General features: G+C 41.1%; 1 protein-coding gene and 1 long non-coding RNA gene across 8 annotated transcripts in view; one reads left to right on the plus strand and one right to left on the minus strand.

Moving 5' to 3' along the window:
* Nucleotides 1–20,016, minus strand: part of ROBO1 (roundabout guidance receptor 1) — a 760,895-nt gene that overhangs the window by 315,471 nt on the left and 425,408 nt on the right. The window contains exon 1 of one of the 7 annotated variants that reach the window (XM_052794284.1): nucleotides 6,608–7,662. The exons of 5 other annotated variants lie outside the window; for them this stretch is intronic. In XM_052794284.1, the coding sequence (XP_052650244.1) occupies nucleotides 6,608–6,662 (55 nt within the window). In that variant the 5' untranslated portion in view covers nucleotides 6,663–7,662. Of the gene's footprint in view, nucleotides 1–6,130; nucleotides 6,249–6,607; nucleotides 7,663–20,016 lie in introns of those variants that run through there. One more of the 7 variants, XM_052794286.1, reaches the window with a different exon arrangement.
* On the plus strand, nucleotides 7,911–12,977 carry LOC128144890 (uncharacterized). Its single transcript, XR_008236254.1, has 3 exons — nucleotides 7,911–8,183; nucleotides 10,356–10,426; nucleotides 12,139–12,977. It is a non-coding gene; the product is annotated as an uncharacterized LOC128144890 (long non-coding RNA).

Consider the following 20,016-nt stretch of genomic DNA (forward strand, 5'->3'; position numbering starts at 1 on the left):
AGATCTGTGCATACTCTGCTGATTAACGGTAGATTCTCCTTCCTAATCTTCCAAGTTTCTGTTTCTGGAAAACACAATTAACATTACTTCCCACTAAAAAAATTGAAGGCAAAAGGTTTTCTATTCCCCTTCTCAGCACGGAATTCTCCTCCTTCTGGTAAGGCCACCTTAAGGATGTACCACTCAATAAACCATTCTGTCCTCAGCAAAGGAAAAACAACTTCTCTGTCCACGGGTGTGAACATAGCATTCTGCTTATTTCCCTCAACTGCAGCTGCTCAGACGACAAGTAGACTCTAAATTAAAAGACTAGCCTGCCACCATTCACAAATTACGTTATTGTCAATTTATCTATTTTGTTTTAATCAGTCATAAACAGACACACACATACACACATCAGTCTTGGTCTGATCTTAAGCTTCAGAACAAGAGAGGCATGGAAAATATCTACAAATCTCAGAAAACCCTAAAATAGTTCTCAATATTTGACAGTATTTAACCTCAGTAGTTGTTCATATACTCCTTCACTTTCCCACTAAAAATAGTTTCCTCACTTTATTTTCAAAAGACATGCAAAGAAATAGGATATAGAGGCTTTCCTTAAGCCTCTATTCACTGTTTCATTGAAGTGCAGGACATTTCCCCTACTACTTATGCATGAAATGCATAGTCCAGGAAAGTTAAATGAGAATAAATACTCTCCTACCTCTCCCTCTAGCTGACTTTGTGCGGTTGTTTTAACATCAATTAAAACATACATTCCTGGTCTGAGAGGCCTACCCTTGTACCTCTTAAAAAATGTTCCAGAACCATATCTTATCACTTTTGTGGGTAAATCTGGGTAAATGCAGAATTGTTCTAATGAAATCATTGTGTCAACTAACAAAGAAATACTGGCATCCAGAATTAAATTCACCACCACTTTATTTCAAAACAAGCTTACCGTCATCTTCAGTGAAAGGTAACTTCCAGTACCTGGCCTAAGTCTTTAAGCATCCTAATTATTAATTTAGCTCTTTAAAAAATGAAAACCGCAAAATGTAATACAACAACAGAATAACAGAACTCTGCACATCTGACTGAAAACTGAAGTAATTATCAACTTCCCAGCTGCTCCTCTTTTTTACCTGTTGAGGTTTTCCATAGTACCAAGTCTCAAGTGTGCAAGTTCAACATAGCTGCTGCCATCTACGGCCCACGTCTGTAGACAAAAATATCTGTTCTCATAAGACATTTTCTTTCTTCACATAAAATGCCCTTCTACCCACACCAATTTAGCACTGATTTAAGGCTGATGCAGTAATGGGCCAAGAGGCATCAGCGTCTGTATGAAACAGTATTAGGACCTATGTAGGTAATCCTAAAGAAGGTATGAAGAGAAGGTATAAACTAGTAAACTATCTGCCCTTAAAAGCACCTCAAACTTTGAAGATACTTAAGAAGTAGCTCTACTCTCACCTCTTGGTTAAGCTTCTAGTCACTAACAAGAAAATACTCTTATTTCCCCTGTTTACACAATTTATTGGACCTAAAATACACCTCAGTCACTACTTTTCCAGTATTTACTTTACAATTTTATGAAGAGGCACTCAGGTAAAAAAGTTCAGGAAGGTTATCGCCACCAAATGAGATTATATAGCAGAATACACAAATAAAATGTATCAGGACCTCAGCATATAAAATTTTTAAGTGCTCTTTAGTTTGCTTGGAAAGAGCAAGGTTCCTACTAACATCCCGACCTCAAAATAACTTCAAAATATTAACAACTATTGACAACAAAAAGCCTCATTCTTAACCATTCAAGTACACAAAAAAACCAACAAATTTGCAACAATAACTTATACATTGACACCAGTGATCTTCACTATGAAAGAGAAATATTTTGAAGAAGAATCTAAAAGAGCTGCCATGACACCAAGCCAAGTGACCGTTACTCGTACAACACCTTTAACAATGACAAAAATAATAAATTGTAGAAGCTGAGCAAGTGACTGGACTTGCTAGCCCCAGCGTATTATTAAATTAATTAGAGAAAGCTATCCCCTAATGAGACATAATATTACACTTGTTTAGGATTGTGGAACAAAACTCTTCCAGTTACTTCAGAAAATTAAGTGCCAAACCAAAAACAATATTATTTGAGAGAAAGGGAATAGGTTCTCAGATTTTTAAGTACAGCAGTAGATTTCTCCATCTTGAATGTCTAAGTATTTTCTCTTTCTACTTCTTACAAAAACAAGATTGGCTTTGATCCCCCATTGGGCCTCTTTGGCCATCATTTCCAAAGCATTTTATGTTAAAACATCATTTGGCATGGATATCACATGTTAATATTTGACATTAAACAATGTTGTTACCTAAGTGTCAGTAGCTTCTGATAGTATTTGTAATGGTCCATCCATCTTTGTAGATCTAATCAGAACCATTAGCCTGTAGACTTTGGGCAGGAGATTCAGGAGTATCCTTCACATAAATTCATGGTTTCTAATAAAAACTGGGCAGTACCCAGTAATCCTCCAAAATTCAGTACCCTGAACAGTACAGATGATCCCTGCTAATGAAAATACTGTGTTGCTTCAGGACAATGGTATGGGACTACATGACATAGAAGCAAGAAAACATTTGACAACCAACACTGACAATGGTGAGCAAAAGTCATCTTGAGTGTTCTTCCGGTTTAAACAGGTATCCAAATCAGTTGCTAAGCTATATGAAAAAGTGTCTCTTTCTAGTTTAAAGGTAACAAAAAAAACCCCCACACTAATGCAAACTGAAAATAAACAAGTTTGATCTCCACAGATACTATCAGTACTCACAAGGATAAGTGGTTTTGAATCAGTCAAACACCTGGATATTTGGAGAATATTCCATCACAAGTAAGGAATTACCAATTTCATAACATGTGGTTATTTTTTTTCTAGTTTGAAGTCCTCAAACACAATGCAAGCGTGGCCAGCTTCTTCAACTGTAAGCAGCTGACTCAATCTTTCTTAAATATTCCTACAGTAAAATCACTTACAACTGCATGCCATGCATTAGGGGTAGGTGAAAAACACCTGGGGTTTATGTTTTCTTGGGTGACTTATTTGCTTTACAGATTATGCACTTCCATATTCATAATCCTTTGAATTACTGTGTATTTTTTTTTTTACATCTCTCATTTTATTACTATTAGACAGAGAATTTCGAAAAAGAGCAGAAACATTTCCTGAAATACTCTACTACTTCATGAAGGGAAGCTTCCCTCTTTAAGTACAAACTTAGGAGACAAACAAACAAAATGCGTCAAAGAAACGGCTGATTTATTTACTCCAATAGCTAGGCTAGCCAACTGGAAAGGACTCTGGGGACACTTCATGGACACCTTTAAACTACTAACTGTCAGAAGATAACTCTCCCATGAAGGAATACAAGAGACAATTTTGCCCTCCACTGGCTAGAACTATCACTGGAAACCATACCTGCCTCGCTGCTGTCAGAGCTGCCTACTTCATACAGCATGAAAAGCCCTCTTGAGCAAATGTACCAATCCAATTTGAAGTACAGTAATTAGTGCTGGATATCATGGACAGGAAAGGCGCAAAACATGTTGAGCAGGTGGGAATCAGCAATGCAATGAATCACCTTGTAGAAATATAAAGATTTCTGTGGAGGGATCAGAAAAATCAAACTAACATACTTAGCCTTGAGAACTGCTACAGCAGTGAACACACATGTGGAAAACCAGAACCCTGACACTCTTATTCCCAGCAAAAGCATTCTGCATGTTACTCTCCAGATAACTGAAAGCTTTTATTTTTCAAACATATTAATTTGATGCTGCTGTTTCTTGAGGGGTGGAGAGATGAAAACTCTATGGATTATGAAGGAAAGACTGCCTCAAAATGGAGGAAAAAGGGCAGAATGCAGATAAAATACCCAAGAAAACAAGGATACCAGAGAAGTACCCCTTTAAAGCAATTTTTATTCTTATCTCTATGCAAAGCAGGATTGAAATTACATTGGGAGAATAAGGGAGGAAAGCTGCTATATTCCAATGTTCAAAATTATTCAAATTTAAATTTATTCAACATTTATTAACCACAGGCTTAGATGAAAGAAGGTACTTCACAGGATTGCATAGAGGCAACACCATGGTAAAAATTAGGGTTCTTAAATTCTAAGTGGTTTACCAATTACTGTTTCAACAAACACTAACCCACTTACCTTTCTATATTTAAAATTTTCCTCCTCCCCATCCCCCAATTATTTCCCACCTCTCAGTAGAAGTTTCTAACATCCCATTTAGAGTGTGGCCACACAAACCGTTGATTCAGTACTGGGTCTAAGTCAGGGAAGTGAAAATCTTCAGTGGAAAAGGGAGGAAAGGATCAATCAACTTGCAAGCAGATCAGCTGTCAGCAGAACTCAAAGGATTTCAGTGTGGAAACTGCTGTAGATGACTCCTGTCCTTCCTTCTGCACTGCAGCCATCTGCCCTCAAACTTCATCCTGCCAAAGGTTTCTGGCATCTCCATTGTTCTAGACACCAAGACTGACTATTTGATCACACTCTAGCTGAGGGGAAAAAGAAACCCCTCTGGTGAGGGAGTTGGAACAAAGTTATTCTCTGGCATTTGTCTCTATCTTTGTTATTGACTTTGCTTACACGGCAAAATTAAAAACCTCCATAAAAATTCATGGCTTTTTTTCTCTTTTTTTCTGTCCAACAACTCAGCTGGAATCGACATTATTAAAGAGAACATCCCCATCCTGAGGGGAAAAGAAAAGATAAAATAAAAAAACAAACCCCCCAAAACCCTTATATTCATCTTACTATATTGAGCATTTATGTGAGAAATAGATCGATAAAATAAAAAAATAAATTAAAAAAAACAAAAACCAAAAGACCTAACTATCTCTTAACTTGGAGTTTAAGATACCCCAGAACAGAACTGAGTTACAGAATACATTGTGTATGAAGTGAACTCTTCCATGGTGGGGGCGATCGGCATGAAAGATTTACAAAGCAAATTGGTGAAAAGGCTCTTCCCCATTCCAATTGTTTCTTCCATTAGATAAAGAAGGCAATGCAGAGAAAAGCAAATTAAAGATCGCATGACTGACACGGTCAAAAGTTAACAGGGTTAGAGTTACTCTCTTCTTTTAGAAAAGAGAGATGCAAAGCTTTCCATATTCAAAGCCACAAGAAGCAAACTTAATACCTAACAGCAAAAATTTAATAGTTAAGTTTATGATATAATCTAGAAACAGACATAAGTTATTGCATTTGGTGACATAATTAAGACTTAAAGCTTCAGGCAGTGTACTTAAGTCTTTCAAAAACGTCATTCATTCATTTACTGACCAGGTGTCTCATGCTACCATAACTTTAATGACTCAAAGGGGTCCTCAGCAAACTTATAAAAATCAATTAAGGTAGAAAAGTTAGCACCCAAACTAACCTTAACTATAACGCAAGGTTTTACTGCATTTACCCTTATGACAAAAGGCGTTGTTGAGAACGGGAATACTGCAGGCAGACGAATCCGGCCTCTTAAGAACAAGAGGAAGCTTATGCAGAAACAAAACGCAAAACCCCAAGCACCTTCACGACTGCTCCGGTCCACGTTAAGACCCCCGCGGTGCCCCGGCTGAGCACTGCGACGGGCACGCCACCGCGAAGCAGGGGGGTGCACGCCCGCTCAGAAGTCACCACAGGCAGCCCTCCATCACATTCCTCGACACCACGGTTTCGTAGGGTGCTTACCCAGAGCAAAACCTGCTATCAACAACACCCTATTAGTAAGACCCTATCTTTAATCTACAGGCACGATAAGGTGCCCCAACACGCATAAACCCCGCGCAAACAGCGACTAATGACCGTTAATCCCCCCTATCTCCTCGGCCATCTCTCCTGCTCCCATTTATCACGCTGGCCCTTCACTTCACACACGTGGGTAAACTTTAACCGCCGAGGTGAAGCAAAACCTGTCCCCAAGCCCTCCCACCCCCGTGCTCCCCACGCGGGGCGAATGCGCGGGGTCAACCCCGTCACGCGTGGGCCCGCTGCCCGGGCTGCCTCCGCGGCCCCGGCGGTTGGGAAGGGGGAACGGCCGCTGACGGGCCGCCCGGGGGGGAGTGAGCCGTACCTGCGGCCTCTCCCCTGGCGCGTTATCCGTGCAGGGCCCCAGCCGAGCGGAAGGCGCAGCCCGCCTCCCGCGGGAGGACGGGGTCGCTTCCCGCCGTCCCCTCGCCGCCGCGGCTCCCCCCCAGCCCTGCTTACATCAAACGACCCTCAGGAGCCGCCGGCGCGGGAGGGGGCGCCGCGGCCGCCCGCAGCCCTGGGGCCGCACCCGGCGCCCCGCAGCCGGTCTGCGCGCCCAGCCCCGGGCAGCCCCCGCCCGCGGAAGGGCCACGGCCAGCGGCAGCTCCTGACACCGGGCCCGGGGCAAACGTCGTCTGGGAGCCCGCCGGGTGGAAATCAGGCTTCGTTTCCGAGGAAAGGAGGGGGGCGGGAGGCGCGGAGAGCCCGGCTAGCGCATCCCCCCCCGCCAAACCGGGGCGGGCGGCGGGAGCGCGGCCACCGCCGCGGCCTCCTATCTGACTCGCCTGCAAGTGGTGGTTACCTGAGGTGAGACATACGAATCCAAAGAGGTAAAAGTGAGCAAACTCCGCGATCATTGTCCTCGGGTGGCGCCTGCAAGCAGTCTCATGCCAGAAGAGCGGGGGGGAGAAACGAAGAGCCCCCAGTTGTAATTCCACAGAAGCTTAACGTAAGCGAGGTTTCCTAATCCCGCCGGACTCCCAGGGCGAGCCCCCTCCGGGGAGGACGCTGTCAGATGCGCGGGGCTCCAGCAGCACGGCAACTCCGGCCGGGTTCGCCGCTGCCGGCCCGGGCTTTCCTAAGCGGCGCCTTGACACTTCCCAGGACCATCCAAAGCGACAGGAGAAAACAAAAGATCCTCGAGTTCCCGCAGCCGACGTCCGCCGCCTCCCGATCGCAAGTTGCCGCTCCGGCCCGAGACTTTGCTCCGGGTGCCCGCGACGAGCCAGTAACGGGACGCAGCCGGGACGGGCACGGACCGGCCACCGCCGCCCTCCGCGAAGGCGAGAGGCGGGCAGGGAAGCGCTCTCCGGGAAGTGCCCCGCCAAGTCACTGGGCAGCCGGCGAAGGGCGGGCGGCGTCGCGGGGCGAGCTGCGGGCAGAGCGCGGCGGCGGAGCGGCGGCAGCCCCCGCTCCCATGACGGGGGAAGGAGGCGTGCGCGTCGGAGGGCCGCGGCGGAGCCCGGCCGCGGTCAGGCGGGGCGGCGGGCAGGGGAGCCCCGGCGGCAGCCCCTCGCCCTGCCCAGCATCGCCGCCGCCCCCTGCACGCGGGAATCCCAAACTCGCCCACTCCCCAGCGCCGGAGGAGGGCACAAGAGGGACGAAGGAAGAAAGAGAGAAAGAAAGGAGAGAGAGGGAGGGCGAGCAAAACTTCCCCGGGCCAACGCCCCCAGCCACCCACCCGCCCTCGGTGCGGCGGCAGCGGGAGGAGGAGGAGGAGTGGCTCCTCGCCTTCCCCCGCCGCCGGGGCAGGAGTGCACGAGTCAGGCGGGGCCGAGCCCGCCGCGCCTGAACTTTCTGGTATCACGTCGAGCCGCTCGCGGCCGCCGTGGGTTTCCCTTCCCCCTCCCGGCCGCCACCGCCGCGGCAGGTCTGCTGCCGCCTCGGGACACCTTAAAGGAGCCGCACCTACACGGCCCCCGCACGCCCGGCGCGGCGCGGCCCGGCCCGGCAGACCCGCCCCGCCCCGCGCGGAGCCGGCACCGCCTCCCGCCCCCTCCCCCCGCCGGCCGCCGCCGAAGGTAACGCGTGGGGCGGCTCCCGCCCCCGCCGCCCCCCCCGGCACAGACCGTGCCCCGGGGCACGGCGTACCCCCGTCCCGCCCCCGCCACCGGTCTGAGCCCGGCGCGGGGGGAAAGAGAGGCCGGTCCGAGCCGGGGGTAGCATCAGTCACAGAAGAAGTTCAGATTCCGCCCTGAGAACAGGCGAACGAACAAAAAAAACCCAACTCGGGTGTCCGGAACCCCAGGCCCCAGATGGAGAGGGGCCTGAGGCGTGTGGAGGTTACTGACGTTTTGGTTCGGTGCTGCCGGGCGATTCCGCACCGTTAGGCGCCCGCTCACCACCATCACGGCGCGGCCAGCACGGGCCCACAACAGGTAGGGCCGCAGCACGCCTTTCCCCTCACGGTTTACCTGACTATTTTCCTTTCCTTTCCTCCACTGTCACGATCAGTGGCAGTAGCAGGCGGCATTGTGGGCAGGTACGGCATTGTCTGGCATTCCTGGTGGAGCGAGGAGGCTGCGGCTTGCCAGATGGTCCCTAGTGCCTGCGGCCTGGCCGTGCTCCAGGCATGGACCAAACCTTGGACAAGCATCCTCAAATCCTCGCTCCTTCGGCTGTGCGCATGGGCAAATACTATGCAGAGCTACCTGAGCAACTCTAGCAGTCAACTCCACATGGTCATGTTAGCTTTAGCTCATGCCACGAGAGGTAGTGGTGGGGCAAGAAGACTTAACACTGTAGGTGAAAAGGGAAGGTGGACTTGGAAGAAAGACTGCTGCCTGGTAAGTCACAGAGTAGTGCTACCACCTCACAGCAAAGCTCCAGCTATTCCTAGGTTTGATTCATTAAATTACGAGGATTGAATGAGATGTAAATTTAATTTCCAAGAAGCATGTTGAATACATTAACCCCATTGACAAGTGAGCCTTTTCTTGCAGAGGGATAATAAAACGCCAGAGAAAGAACCTTCCGTTACTTCCTGTCACAGGATTTATACGCACCCCACATTGTTATCAGCCAAAGAGGTTTGGATGCTCTCATCCACCATCAGTCGAACTCCACTCATGCTGGCATGCCACTACGCTTGCCCCATTTTATCTCCCTCAGAGTCACGTAGGGCAAACTCTGACTAAAAAATCCAGCAACAGAAAGGTCCTGTGGGTTGCACTGAATCTAGTTTAGTCCACTTCTATATGAGATCTGTAAAGACAAATTTCCAATAATGTAAAGCAAAATTGGTTTACATTGGAAAAAAAAGTTCCTGGTTATATATATCCAGTATATATATATCAGCAGCAACCAAACTGGCAAGATTTTCCACTAAAACTGATCAGAATAGACCAAACATTGGAACACTCAGAAAAATAATCTACTATTTTAACACCAATCGGACATTAATTTTCAGACAGAAAAAGGAATCGGTGTCCTACTTCAAACACATTTAGAAAATAATCATAACTGTGAAATCAGTGACAGGGAATATTTTGGAAATGACCAGATTTCTTCAAGTTTTTCTATTCAGTGACCTCATGCCATTGTTCCACACTTCATGAAAGAAAAATGTATTAGCACCTCCAGAATTAAAACACACTGCAAAAACAGTGAAGAGGTCCTAGATAATCCTTGAACCCTAGTGAGAAGTTTGAGATTTCAATAAATTAGGTTTGAGGTGGTTCTTTTTTAATTAAATAAATGGGAGTCACGTGCAGGGCTGAAAATGAGCCTCAAGAGTTCATTTATTTCACCTCCCTGTTCTGAGATAGGGTCAAATATAAGTGGACTCCCACCAGCAAGTTTTTTTTAACCTGGTTACTATACATTTCTAATGACTGGAATTTCATATTCTCTTTAGGTAACCTGTTTGAGTTACTATATAGTCAGATTTTTGTTTGTTTGTTTGTTTTTTTAAGCCTAGCCTAAATAGTCTCCAGGAAGAAAACAAAACACCACCACTACCGATAAAATTTTGAAGGTGTGTTTTTTATTCCTTCTATAGTATCAATACTTGAGAGACTCACGTTGTATCAAATTACATATTTTAATTGATTGCTTCTGTTAAATAAGCAAACCCACAAATCTACAAGTATGTCAGTCTATAGAGAATAAATGGGTTTACATATTCTGTGAACATACATACATATATTTTATACATAGGTGTATTGATTTATTTGTAAAGTGTCATTTTTATGTATCCCTGGTTTTATATGAAGCTGTCAATACTCCCTATAATCTTTAATTGTAAAAACATTATTTTTAATGCATTTCTATAACATATGTATTATCTAGCAACATAAATTAATCCATTTACTTTTTAACTGGCAACAAGTATATACGATGTGGAGAGAAGGTAAATAAAGCATTTAGCTGATTCCCAGAGTGTTTTTTCTACTCAAGATAAATCTGTTTCCCGTACATTAGTGAAATAGCAGGTTTCTAGATTCATGGACTCTTTTGCTTAGGTTATTCAAAAAAAGGGCCAGTAAAATTTTATGCTGTGTTGAAGTCTTATGTATGCTGGATGTTAATTTTCTAATTTCACATTTCAGATAGAGATATTGCAATTACAGCAGTGGATTACAGCTCTGAAGCTTGGATGACCTTACCATATGATCATGAGGTGAGCAATAAGTAAAACAGTTTAAAGCTTTTGTGCCACAGTTACCCATCTTTAACAAGCATCTAAGACTGTTTCTATCACTATAAAGAAATCTTCATCCTTTAAGAAGTACAGATTCATTCTACTTTAGGTACCTATAGTGAAAGTACACTAGAGCTTCAAAGACTTGTTCAATTTGTACTGGCTTAGATACTTCATAACATAATGTTTAGCTGTCAGTGTTTTCTTACTTCAGAAAAATTACTAGGAGTGGATATATACTGCTTTAATTATGTTTTTTAAAATTCATTTAGATTATAATAATATATAGCAGCTGCACAGCTAAGTGAATCTCTTCAAATTGTAAGCCTATAGAAATTCATCAGAATATCTTATAAGTAATTGACATCATCTTTAATTCTACAGATGTTCTTACAAAATGTGTGCTATTCAAGCATCCTTATTGTCCTTGATGCTGATACATATATACGAGACGCACACACACACACACATATGTATATCTGTCAGATAACGTTTCTAGGAAAAGAAATATAGCTTTAACCTCTTCAGATCTGGGGAACACTTCTTCTACATGTCTTAAAATGCAGATGTACTTGCTGTGTTAATTCTGTAATATGTGAAGTGTGAATGCCTCAAAAATAATCAGATAAGATAAGGTAAATTTGGTGGCATCTGACAAGAAGGCAAAAATGTCGTAAAATTATATTCCACTCTAAATTATATCACTGGATAATTTTGACTCCAAAAAGTATGGAAAAAAATAGCCCACTTCCAGTGATATAAAGTCATGTTTTTAAGTGAATTTAAAACTACAGAAAATACAGTAATATATGCATTTGATTGTACAATAACATACATCTACTGCATTCATCAAAGTGAAATATTAGCTCTAATTCCCAGCGTTTATCTTTTTAATTTTCATACAGTACTGAATGCACAACACTTGAAGGACTGAATTTTTAATCTGGTATTTATCTTCTTCTAAATCTCCCCCCCGCCATTTTTAAGACTTACACAAACATGTAATTTCTGACAGACTAGGACTACTCCTATGTACAAAATTACACATGCTGCCTGTGTTTGAGACACAGGACTCTGGTTGGGAAACCTCCAAGAAAAATAAAAGGTTCTACAGAACTGATAGTTGTGATTCAGCAGATGGCACTCTTCCCTCGAAGTGACTGAAATCAGTGCTGCCTCTGATACAAGGGACAATGTGCTTTTAGAGATTATGTATTTCACGTTACCCAGAAGAACCTGAATTTTTGTAAGTACTAAAGATCCCAGGGTACTTCTCTCTAAAGGCAGAGATATGCACATAATATCTTGGATGTGTTATGGGGGCAACTGCACTCTGTCTCCACAAACCTTTTTGAACTTCAAATGACTCTTACCTTCCTGGTCTTAAAACTACTGTGTGGCCTTCCAGTTATCTCCGGGAGCTGGCTGCCAGAAATACTGCGTGCGTGCGTGTGTATATTATATGATCACATATGCACGTGCCTGCCTATGCGCACGGAGTTTATCATTCTGAGCGTTCTGAGGCTGGCAGCAAGGATGACTAAATCAGTAACATTATTCTGTATGCTACAATTAAGCTTCCATTGACATCTCAGAGAACTAGTTCAGATAAGAGTGCACCGTTATTGTTGCGAATTAGGCTATTATGAAGATGTCTGTACAATTTATTCAAACTAGGACTACTTTCACAGATTTTCGTGAAGATGGGCATGACATCCCTCCCAGGCTTGGGTCTGCTTTCATATGATCAACCATACAGATTCAAGAATCCCACAAAAACAGCCAATGCACTTGCACATTCACCCATAGTAACTCATGCAATTCCCTGTGTCCTGTCTTTTGTGTTTTGGTTTTTTTTCCCCCAGTTAATCTCTTAATCACTTCAATGTTAGTTATTTACCTACAATAGTCTAATATATGTTTAAATTACTGTATCACATTATGTTACCCTCAGAATGTAATACTCATTTTAAAAGGCAGCCTCTTAAATAGTCCACCATGTTCCTGCCATTGTTCTATCAGATATAACTAAATTTCAAAAACTGTTCCTTCCCAGACTGTTTAGGACACCACAGAAGTGATCTGTTGGATTATTTAGTAAACTGTCTTAAAAAACTATTAAAAATCTTTTTTCTAAGTGTAACCATTAATAAGCTGAAATTAAATGGAAAAATACAAGGAATTATACATCTCTCTGTATATTTGTCTCTAAGTGTATTATGGGCCTAACCCATGGTAGGAACCCTAATTGAAGTCAATAAACATACGTGACAGCAGAACAGTGTATAATTTCAGTAGGTTTCTGCACGTTTCAGTAGTAAAAAAATGGATTTTTCTACGTTAGAGCTAAACAGGCAGTGAAGTTAGAAGAAGGAGCACTGTAAAATGTAACTGAATATAAAAACTGCATGGATAGCAAAAGCCTGAAAACCTACAGTTGCCATATAATTAATTGGGATAATTATTATGAGTAAACAAAAAATGTTATGATTTCCATGGCCATATAAGTCAATTTCTGTCTTTTTCTTGACCTGGCTGGTTACTGTTTAAACATGCTATTAAAAGAAATTATTTTCTTGTGTTTGATTGTTAGGACCTTAACTTGATTTTGCTTTTATTTACATTGATTTGGGGATGTAACTCTTATTTCTTTGATGTTACTCTTAATTACACTACTAGTGAATTCAGACATCCAGTGTCTTTCACTATGTACAACATTTAGAGTAGTACTTATAGTCATTGCAGAGTAAGGAATACTAGCAATAAAATATAAGATTTTATTTGCTATGTTGAATTTATAGATAGAGACCCTAAACAAGCTCAAGCCCCATTATACTAGGTATATAAAAACAACATGACAAAAGATCCTTTCTTCAAAGGACTTATAAAGCATTGTCATCAACTAAAGAACTACAAGAAAAATTCACCACTGGCATAAACATGCAAAACTCCATTGAAGTTTATCCTTTAATACTCCTTTATATTAGGGGTGAATGTGGCTTTTCACTTCTGTTTCAGAGATGCTACAGCACATCCCCACTGGAAAAAAAAAATCACCGAAGCTATATTCATTCTGTTCCCCCAGTAAAAAATGCTAAGGGCATATTTTCTATTCAGTCTACTCAGCAGACTAGCTCAAATGCTTTTTAAAAATTATTATAATTATAGGAAATACTGCATACAACTTCTGCTCTGTGGTTTTATTCTTGTTAATGACAAAATGCTAATCTGCTGAATATATAATTTATACACAAACACCACAGTATTTATTACAAAACCAGTGTTATCTCTGATACTACTAAATGAAAAGAGACCTGTCCCTGAAATCTCAGTGTTTGCTTTAAATGTTCAACAAATGAGCCATTCAGTACTTGCTTTCTCCTTGTTTCTATACAGAGTATAGGAAGTGTATGAGGGTGTCACCTAGTGGATTGTTTGGACTGCCTATAAGAGAGCTAACAAGCAAAAACATCCAAATGGCATTGAAAGAACTAACAAAATGAAAGAGAAAGGTTTTTTTTTTCTTTATTTAATTACTCCAGGAATTGTGAAGGCTTCAACAGAGCGTTATTGTTCTGTAATATCTGCCTTTGGGTTCCCATTCATGTCACAGAATCTATTGGCACTGAAAAGGGCTGTAAGAATGATGCATCCACAATTTTGAAGAGAAAATTACCTGTGTTCCTGGCTCAGAGGAAAGGTTTAATATTACCACAGACGACCATTTTAAATGAGTTGCACAAAACTTTTGTTTAAGATTACAAATAAGTGGAAGAAATTATATACAGTGCCTGTAGGTTCCATCAATTATATTTTAAAAGAAGGAACTATTCCATGGTTTTCAACAGGCCATCAAAAAAAGGTTTTTTTACATGTATTAGTTTGAGATTGCTGTATGCATTTATAATTCATAAATAGTTAAGGTTAACGTTAGCAATCTGGAGATGAAAAGGATTACATAAACTATCCATCTTATTTCTTTGATTGAATTACTGCACATATTTAAAGCAGACGCCACTTAAGAACTGAATACCTGCAGTGAATTAACTCAGTCAAATGCAAAGCAGATACCCAAGCCAGCTCACCCAGTACAATTTCAATTGCATGTTGAAATTTAAAATAACCAGCATACAATTTTTAATTGCATGATGAAAGTCTATCTGATCCCATATATTTAACCTCTTTTAATTAAAAAAAAATGCTTACTATAGTTTTAATATTACATTCTGCCCTTGAGTGGAGGAAGGGAAAAAAGTAAGGATGGAACTACAAATGATAGAGACATCCTGTTTTAGTGCCTACAGCATACATGTTATTACACCCCCTGAAATTTTTCAGGGGGTGCTGTGTGACCAGCATGGGAAGAGGAGAAAGTCTTTGCTCCATGATGGTACGCTTATTTGCTGGTGTCAGAAGTACATACTATGTGTCAGCAAACACGGTATGCTGCTGGAAGCAGCAGCAAAAATCTTACACTAGCAGTACGCTTTGCTGGCCTTGCTGTTGGTACCCTGCTTGAAGTGGTAATATGTCTGTTTTAATGAACAAGTGGAACTGCCTTCCTCTGTGTATAAGGGCTAGCCTAGCCTTAGCCTTTTCTGCATATAAACAATACATACAGAAAATCTGAATTTCCTTGCAAAGTACCCTAGGTGAAAAGGTATAAAGACCCCAGCAATCCTTACCCATATTAAAAGCTCTCAAAACCACACTTCAAGAGAACTGTGAAAATGTGTATTACTTAGTTTAATTACCAAACCAAAAATTTGTATAAATGTATTTTGAGTGTTTGAGTAAAGCCAAACTACTACTTTTTGAGGTAGGAAATGAAGGAAAAAAGGAAAAATACTGGTTAAATCCTTCACCCTCAAAACAGAGAACAGAGTTCTGTTGATCAGAAGCATCTTATTCTGCTAAATATTAAATGTTTTCTGCTCCTTGGAAGCATTTCTGTCTTCTTTGGGACATGGAGTTACTTCGGGGGTTTCTTTTTACTTTTTTTTTTTTTTTCTCAAAACTGTTGGTCTAGGTCCTAATGGATTCTGGTGAGAAGTGCCCAGGTGATGTATATTGTGAAGTTCGGTAGTAGACGCTGATAAAGTACAAAATCTGCAGGGCAAGTAAGGATTGCTGCTGAGGGAGAGGATGCTGTCGATAAGGCTTGTATACCCATTCATACAGCAGGCTATTTTATTTTAAAATAGTTCCTTCCAGCTTTGTGCAGAAAACAGCAGTACCAGGCTCTCATACTGCATACATCTCCTTTCTCACAGAAGGTCAGGCTGCCTTCAGAATAATAATTAAAAAAAAAACCAAAACCAAACCAAAACAAAAAAACCAACACAGAAAAAAACAAACTAGAGGGAAGGCCTTGGGCCCCAGCTAAATATTTCATTAAAAAGAAAACTGGTCTTGCATGTGTTCTCCTTAAAACCTCCCAAAGGACAAATCTGTCAGGGTATGTCTACATAGTTAGGAGCATCCAGTAACACAACTATTCCTCCCACTCTCTGAGATGGCCTGACACAAGCCAGCTCCAATCCAGAAGCTGAGTAAATATGCTATCATAGTGCCAAGCCTGAGCTAACACAGGTTGTGTCTCAACAGGCCTTATTAGCTCAGGCTCATTACTATAATAACATGGCTATATGGCTGCTGCACTGCAGCTGGCTCTGTGTGCCTTGCTTGCTGTGTGGAAGGAACAGGCACTTAAGTATCTGCTCCTGACTGTGTAGACATGTCGTCAGCGTGTTCCTCCTCTTCTTCCCGGAGATTTTGTCATTTAATTTAAAGCCAGCAGCTGCTCCTCTCAAAAAACTGTACTGGCATAAAAGAAGACCATTTGAAAAATAGTATGTTTGTGAAAGGTTGCGGAGTGCTGACTGCCTCTAGCAGGTCAGAGGATCACTTCTGTTATACCGTGATGGAATTTACCCCAGTAGAAAGCATGACCTTAAGCGAGGATCACATAGGTATACAACTTCCAGTTTCCTCCTCTCACCTCTTAACAGAAAAGATTCAAGAGTAAATTACACAATGCAGGAGGCCTAAAAAATGCAGGAATCTGCTTTCTAATAAAAAGTGAAAAACTTACCCTTCTCTTTTATATAAATGGACAAGTTTTGTATTTCCCAAGTTGTTACTGAGTAGACACAATTTATCTGCATTTACCCTCAACTATACTGTTGGATAAACATCCTACTTTTAGGTGGAGGGCACAGTCTGAGCTGCATGGACTTATAGCTAACCTCAAAGAATGCAACAAGAACAGTAAAATTGTTCTTTAAATCTTAATGCTGGAAGGGGACAGCACCAGAATGGTAGTTCAGATAGTAATATCAGACTAAATAAATAATACTCAGACCAAATAATGTCTCAGGCAAATTTCTTATAGACCACAATAGGGGAGGATATTACGTGGGATTTACCCCTTCCACATAGGATCCCTGTAGCTCTAATTCTTAGGTGGGTAAGTAGAACAGCAGCAGCAAGACACAAACATTATGTGCCAAAAACCTAATTCTAAACCTACACCTACACCCACACATACAGAAAAGTATTCCCAATCATTTTGCATTATTTAATTAATAAATTATTTTTGGTTTTAGCTTTAACTGCCATTTTTAAATGTTGCTTCCTAATGATGGAGCTGGGAAACTGTCGCTTTTGTGTATTCAAAATTGATAGTTTCACATAGACATAACAACCTCAGGCCAGGGGAGATTGCCTTGGCATCGACAGGGTTTGCAATATTGAAACTTGGCATATTGCCATGAAAATGTGGCACTACCAAGGGACCTTTTCTTAATTGGTAGGGGAAACTATTCACCTGAGTAGAAGTTGGAAAGATTTCGTTCAAACATATTCAGTTGGTTCTCATTACAAACAACTTTATTTTTAATTGTAAAATTTCAAATGTGCTTCCCAACTTTTAAGAAAATATACATGCTTAATTTTTGCAACATATTTTGGTATGCAATACTACTTGTGTGGCAACATTTGCATTTTGATTTAAAGAAGCAAATGAGGTTTTGAAAACCTGATTTTTATGATTATAATGGGGAAATCCTCTCAGTCAGTTCAATGTGATCATTAAAGAGTCTACATGTCTTTCAGTAAACTACTTATCAAACCTCCAATGTACTTTGTCTGCTCTTACCTGGATTGTTTCCAAGACATAACACTGTTTTTACTTTTTAGTGAACTATGCTGTAATGCCCTCTGCTGGTTTTAAGCTGGTAAAAGCACTTTAGATTTCCATTTTAGGTGATTTAGAGGGATAAAAATGGTTTAAAGACTGAGGGCTCAAACCACTATGAACTTCTACCAGTACCTTAGGTTGGTGAGACTCTGTAAGAGGCTTTTAAGTAAAACCAGCCAAACTGATCTTAAACAATACTAAATTCGATAAAAACTTTTTACAAAGTTGTCAAGACCTGTCAAGGTTTCTCAAGAAAGAATATTTGCTAAATTCTCAAAATTCTATGAAATATTCCAGGGCTAAAGGAAGAAACTATTAAGAGCATGAACTGACATCCATTTAACTTCAAGAAGTTAATTCTGCATTAGCAAATCAAGACTTTGAAAATCTTATCAGAATGGTCATGTTATATTTTAGTATTTTGAATGGAATTTCAAAGATCCTGGCTTACATTTTAACCAGCCCACACATGACAATAAGCACAGACTGAAGCCACTGTTAAAGCAAGGAACTGAATATATGCACTAGGACTTACGTGATACTCTTGGTCAATATTTTGAATAGCTTTTAAGAAAATGGGAATGACAATTTAGACAGTTAAATATACATGTACTGAAGAATCCTGCTTCAATACTTTTATGGCATGAATACATGGAAGGAAGGGAATACTGAAAATCAACTTAAGTTTTTTCCTTCCCAACTTGCTATTGTCTTAAAGGAAGCTTAGTGAAATGCTACCCGTTCCCAAGGAGTTAATTAATACTTCCCATGAATAAATATCAAACACACAGACATCTTCTGTGCAGCAAGATTAATCAAGTAATGTTTTTTAAAGTGCCATATCATTTGAAGTATGTATTTCATAGTGGCTTGGTTAAAGTTGCCTTAATTAGATAGGGTACTGATAAAAATAAGGTCTAGGATGTTCTTGGTTTTGTCTTTCAGTTCTCTCTGAGCACAGAGTAAAAATTACAAACCTGGCCCAAATTTGGCATCTTGGAAACATGAGTGAGAGTTTCAAAAGTGCTTTGCAGAGGGGGTGTTCAACTGCCATTGAAAGAACTCCCCTTGGTATTCTTGAAAATCCCACCCTTAAACCTTTATTAAGAATCCCTTGAAAGAGATTTTTGCTTGAAGCCATAAATCTTCCCATCAGATATGCAGGGCAAATCACCAATTAACAGGAGACATGAAGGATTTTCTTGATTACAGTTTGGACATGCATTTCTCTGGAGAGCTGCTTTTGTTCAAAACCAGCCTGGCTCCTTCATGTTTGAACACACAGTATGTTTCACAATCAAAAACCAGACAATTCTAGTGCAACAGAAATACGGGTTTGAATGGTCTAAAATGTTTTCCTGAGAAAAACTGTTATACAATATGTGACATATTATTGTTTTGACACAACATTGTTTCGGGTGGCAAAAACATTCTGCTTCTGTGTGACGCAATGGCATTGGATCCAAATGATGAGTGCACGTAGATGTGGTAATAAACACGTTAAAGGCAAACATTAGCACTCAAGACTATTGTGTAGATTTAGGCTAATCCTTAGAGGATTTTAGGTTCTTGGATCTGCCGCATCCTAAGCTGGCAGTAGCTTGAGGTGACAACCCACTGCCTGAGAGCAGGTGTGGGAAGCATGCCTCCCACTTTTCAGATATGTATGAAAAGCTGGAGTCCATCTGTTTTCTTCCTCAACATTTTAATGATTTGTCCTATCTCTGATTCTCCATGTCATTTAAGCCACAGTAAAGACAACAGTGGAGACAAATTTTAAATAGCATAATGTAGTTCTCTTTGAAATCTGCTTTGCTCTGATGAGGATTGTAGTTGTTTTTATTTTGTTTGTTTTGGTTTAGGTTTTAAACTTAACATATTAACTACAGGAAACAGTTTGATGAGTGATCAGAGTTCCTATCAGTGAAATAATGTGATGCCTAGCCTTTGTGAAATTTAAATTTGCTTTATTGCTTTTCTGGAAGACATTGCCCCATGTAGTCTACCAAAGTAACATTCTTGAATTGGCTTTTATCTCTACTATTGTCTGTTAAAAAATGTATTACAGGTAATGTTAGTCCCAATTACATGTAACCATGTAACCATTTCTTACAAAAGAGGTTAGTATTGTGTCCAGTGGCTAAAACAAGACATCTTGAAGAAATAACATATTCTGTTCCTACCCATTGGATTCAGGATAACCTATTGATTTGACACTGATTTCTCACTTGAATAGTGGAGAGACTGAAGTAAGCACACAGTGATAACCCCATCTTACAGAGCGGAGAGGACTTATTTCTAGAATCTTGGTACACAAATATACATAGATTGTTGCAGCACTTTAACAATGTAATTAAAGTATAGCAAT

The sequence above is a fragment of the Harpia harpyja genome, chromosome 8 (assembly GCF_026419915.1).
Source record: "Harpia harpyja isolate bHarHar1 chromosome 8, bHarHar1 primary haplotype, whole genome shotgun sequence".
NCBI lineage: Eukaryota > Metazoa > Chordata > Aves > Accipitriformes > Accipitridae > Harpia > Harpia harpyja.